Source organism: Frankliniella occidentalis, unplaced genomic scaffold, assembly GCF_000697945.3.
Source record: "Frankliniella occidentalis isolate FOCC.00 unplaced genomic scaffold, Focc_3.1 Scaffold153, whole genome shotgun sequence".
Taxonomy (NCBI): domain Eukaryota; kingdom Metazoa; phylum Arthropoda; class Insecta; order Thysanoptera; family Thripidae; genus Frankliniella; species Frankliniella occidentalis.
Window position 1 is genome coordinate 328,326 of NW_026267280.1, and position 4,102 is coordinate 332,427.

The 4,102-nt window shown below is 38.3% G+C and overlaps 1 protein-coding gene across 2 annotated transcripts in view; it reads right to left on the bottom strand.

Annotated features, from left to right (window-relative positions):
* LOC113208709 (nicotinate phosphoribosyltransferase) overlaps positions 1 to 3,547 on the bottom strand; it is a 22,259-nt gene extending 18,712 nt beyond the window's left edge. The window contains exons 1-7 of one of the 2 annotated variants that reach the window (XM_052271198.1): positions 3,280 to 3,547; positions 3,066 to 3,192; positions 2,888 to 2,971; positions 2,678 to 2,805; positions 2,039 to 2,157; positions 1,754 to 1,947; positions 602 to 688 (exon numbers count right to left, since the gene is read on the bottom strand). In XM_052271198.1, coding sequence (XP_052127158.1) covers positions 602 to 688; positions 1,754 to 1,947; positions 2,039 to 2,157; positions 2,678 to 2,805; positions 2,888 to 2,971; positions 3,066 to 3,192; positions 3,280 to 3,532 — 992 coding nt within the window. In that variant the 5' untranslated portion in view covers positions 3,533 to 3,547. The remainder of the gene's footprint in view (positions 1 to 601; positions 689 to 1,753; positions 1,948 to 2,038; positions 2,158 to 2,677; positions 2,806 to 2,887; positions 2,972 to 3,065; positions 3,193 to 3,279) is intronic. The other variant, XM_052271199.1, reaches the window with a different exon arrangement.
* Positions 3,548 to 4,102: the final 555 nt, after the last annotated feature.

The window sequence follows — 4,102 nt, forward strand, 5'->3', positions numbered from 1 at the left end:
AGGGCGACTTTTGGTCATTCACTTTTCCAGAGCTTTGCCTGACCTTTGACCCAAGAACTGGAAAATACTCAGCTCTCTATAAAGCTGGTATGAAGTCTAATTACTTCTTGAATTCGAAATCATTTCAAGATTGGCAAAGTATGCAAAATGTACATGAATATTGAAAGCTTGCCGGATGAAATAAATGAAATAAATGGGTGCTTGTACTGTAACATGTGTGATGATGAGCAACTAGTAAACAGCAGAAAATGTTCAAGAACGACAAAAAAACAAAAACACGCCATATCTGGGTAGACTACTATCTAGACGCTAGTACAGCAGTTAAGAGAAAGTTATGAACAATGGTTGGCAATTAGACAAAATCACAACCAAGGCCCCCTAAGTCAATTTTTAATTTCACAGCACTATTTTCTTGTCTCCTGAAGTTGAGAACATGATTCTCAAAAAGTAAAGTATGCAAAGAATGTATCAAAACATTTCTTTTTAGATCAATTTCGTATTTTAAAGCAAGTTTTAAAAGTGAAATTGGGGGAATGAAAAGGATAATAAAATGCAGTGGAAAAGAACAAGGAAACAGAAAAGAGTAAAACAAGTAAATTACCTCTGGAGCGGCCAATGCATGTGCTGCTCAGAATTGCGTGACCCATGAAATTTAGTCGAACCACCATTAGATTTAACGTCAGAGCCACTGAAAAAGGAAATGCCACATGCAAAACAGGGAATGACATGAGAAGACTGCTAAAGAGACAGAATTAAAAGAGAGCTAACTAAAATTCTGATTAGATAATTTTGACACTGAGAGCTGTCAAGAGTTTTCAACCTACTACTCCCTTCAGATGATACCAGAAGAGTTCCCAATCTCTACTACCATTACCATTAGGATCACTAGTAAAACAAATCATAAAGAAGAACTAGCAAGTGAATTAACAATCATTTGGAAAAAGATTTATGATTTGAAAAAATAAAACAGAAGACTGATTAGTATGGTGGAATTGCAGACAATGTTTCTCTTTTAAAAATAAAAATGTAACCTTAACGTAAATTAAGTTCTTCCAATAGATTATGAGCAAAACAAGGAAATGCAGTTTTAGTTTACACCAGGCAGAGGCAAACATCACAGTGCAAATGTCAAATTACAAAATACGTAATTTTAAGAGATACTGTGCCTCCCTTATTATATCACACCGATTTGAAAATCATACTATGAAAACGCTGGCAGGCCACACTAAAACATACAGATTTACTGAACACGTATTACATTAAAGTTACTTACCTGCCATGACCTGCTTAAACCAAATTTAGGAAAAATACTTACAAGACAATGTACAAGCATAAGAGTAGCAACAGGAGCAACAGGAGCAAGAAAGACATGCTGAAGGGTAGTTTTGGTCAAAGTTATGTCTAGGTATAGAAAATGGAGGCGCAAAGGTAATACACACAATAAAATATATGGTAAGTATGACAGTTAAAAAATACTGACAAATATAAAGCTACAAAGAAATTTTAAAGATAATCCAAGGAAGTTTGTTTTTAAATAATGCAGAAGCTAGGAGACCTAGCATGTATAACAAAATCACCCAATTATTTATGCTTAAAATTTGGAGGGTTAAAATGCAACATCTGTGGCAAGTAGAGCCATCTTATGGTATATTCTGATTTATTTCGGGAAAAGCTGATTTAAAGAGAAGCGGCATTAGTAGCGCTATATGTGAGCAAATGTTAAAGTGCGATCTAATCATGCCAAAAAGAATACCTCTTGACATCGTACGTATCCACTAGCACCATGAAACCATCAGGGAATGCTATAGCAAAAGCTATGAGCGCAGCCAGCTCCCCATCGCTGGCCTCTTCTGTCAAAGTTTCTAGATGCGTGGCAAGCTCCTTCCTCCACTTCTGACATAGGTCTAACATGTCATGTTCTTCCCCATCCACTCGATGGCGCAGTGTCTGCAATTAAATAATATGAATAACCCTATTTTATTAAAGAGACAAAGTAAGTAAAATTTCTTAAACGGTATTAGTGAATTGTAGCTATCACCTTAGTATGAAGATCATGAGTACCAGTGAATGAAGTTATGTAGGAATGTGCATGTGTTCCTCTGACGGGTATGTTAAACAGTTTTCCAGCCAGCACATTGCTGGTGCCATCAAATCCACCTTAAAAATAGAAACCTCCAGTTAGGTAAGGAGTAAAAGCAGGCAAGATATGTTATGGTTAGATGAGTGTAGATATTAACATTTTTTTTTTTTGACTCTTCAATCTTCTAAGTTGCATATTAATATTAATTATTAATAATTATTACGAAAGGAAATGAAATGTTATTTGGGTAGTATACAAGTTCCAAAAATGAGAATTGTTAAAAGTGAATGCTGATCCACCTCCTGTTGCCTGCATAAGGAGACCTTGGGTTGGGAACAGTGGGATGGGGAGGGGTTTGGAGTCAGTGCCAGGCAGTGCCAGGCAGTGGGCTCACACCCTGCCTGAGCACTGCCTACTGCTCTTCAATCAATACCACAACACATCTGACCCACACCAAGTACTTTGCAGAGCACAATCAGATCAAGTATCATCAGTATTTTAAGAATCTATTTGTGCCATTCTAAACTACATGACAACTTAGAAAAAAAAATAAGGTCATAAATGCATAAAAAATACGTAGGAAATATTTTTACTCACCAACATAAGCATACCGAGAAGCAGAGAGTCCACCATCTGGCCCTTGTGCTCTACGTAAGCCAAACTCTAGAAGCGAAACCTGTTTACCAGCTGCTATTCTATATCGAGCAGCATTTGTTGCCATAAGGCTGTATACAAAAACAGAAGTTGTAAGAAGTAGAGTAATAACCATACCCACAGTTGCAACTCCTCAGCTACCATGGAAGTTACCTTGCAAAATTAATTAAAGTAAGAAGAGTAGTTTCTAAAAGCTGGACAATAATTAGAGGTCCTTCAACCCGCAATAGAGGTACTCTAAAACACACAATGAAGGGGGAAAACAGTTATCAATTCTTCAGTTTAAAATATCCATATTACGGCAAACAACAAAGTACAAACAACAAATTACCGTGGGAATACCACAGATCCCTCCTCAATGGCATGTACAGTTACATCCTTGGCTGTCAGATTCTTGAGGTAGTCAAAGAACTCTGACTCAATGCTAGAAGGCAGGGTTTCCTTGAGGTATGTAATGTCTACAACAAAAAAGAGAACAAATTTTCAAAATTTGTTGCATTTTCCATTAAAATCTTGTGTGATTGAACTAGATATATTTTACATACCACTTTCAGAGTAATGGAAATTTTCCAGGAATTTCAAGCATTCTTCCAGACCGGCAAAGATGGTAAACTCGCCTTGAAACGGATTTTGCCGGAAGAATAAATCAAAGACTGCAACATCCTTCTTCTTACCAGACTTCCAGTAAGCATAAGCCATGGTAATCTGGTACAGATCTAAAACAGGAGCAGAAAAAGAAGTTTTAGATGATATGTAGCCACAAAGGATGCCAGTACCACAGATGAAGTGGGGGACCATGTAGACCTCCCAGGAAACTGAGTGTACGTAGACTGACATGAAGAACATAGAGTTTCACCAAAACGTGCACACTTCCTAGGCCTTCGGTGTACTACGTAGGTACTAAGTGTTCGGAAGGAACACTTAAAAAAACAAATACAATTGCAGAAATGCGGTTGGTGGGCTAAAAATTGCCAAAAGTGTACACGTGAACCTACGTTTTCCCCCTCACAAAATTACGACCACTTCTCCGAACAACAGCTGATTGCACGCAGCTCTCACGAAGAGGAGGCTAGGAGCAGAGGAGAGGAGGATAGTGGACAGTTTCAACGACATACTGGTCGGCAAAACGACACGCAAGCACATCAAAGGGAAGTCCGGTCCCAAATGGGCTCAACCACGAAGGTCAGTTGGGCGAAAAGTCTGGCAGAAAAACAGAGTCCTGAAAAACTGAATCCGAATAGGCTAAGAAAGGCAGGTAGGCAACAGGGTTGCAAAATCCCTGAACAAGCAATCGGTTTATTGCGCTAGTCATGGTTGAAGTTGGAGTTGAGGTGTTAAAACCATGAGCCCACACAGGGCCAGCATATC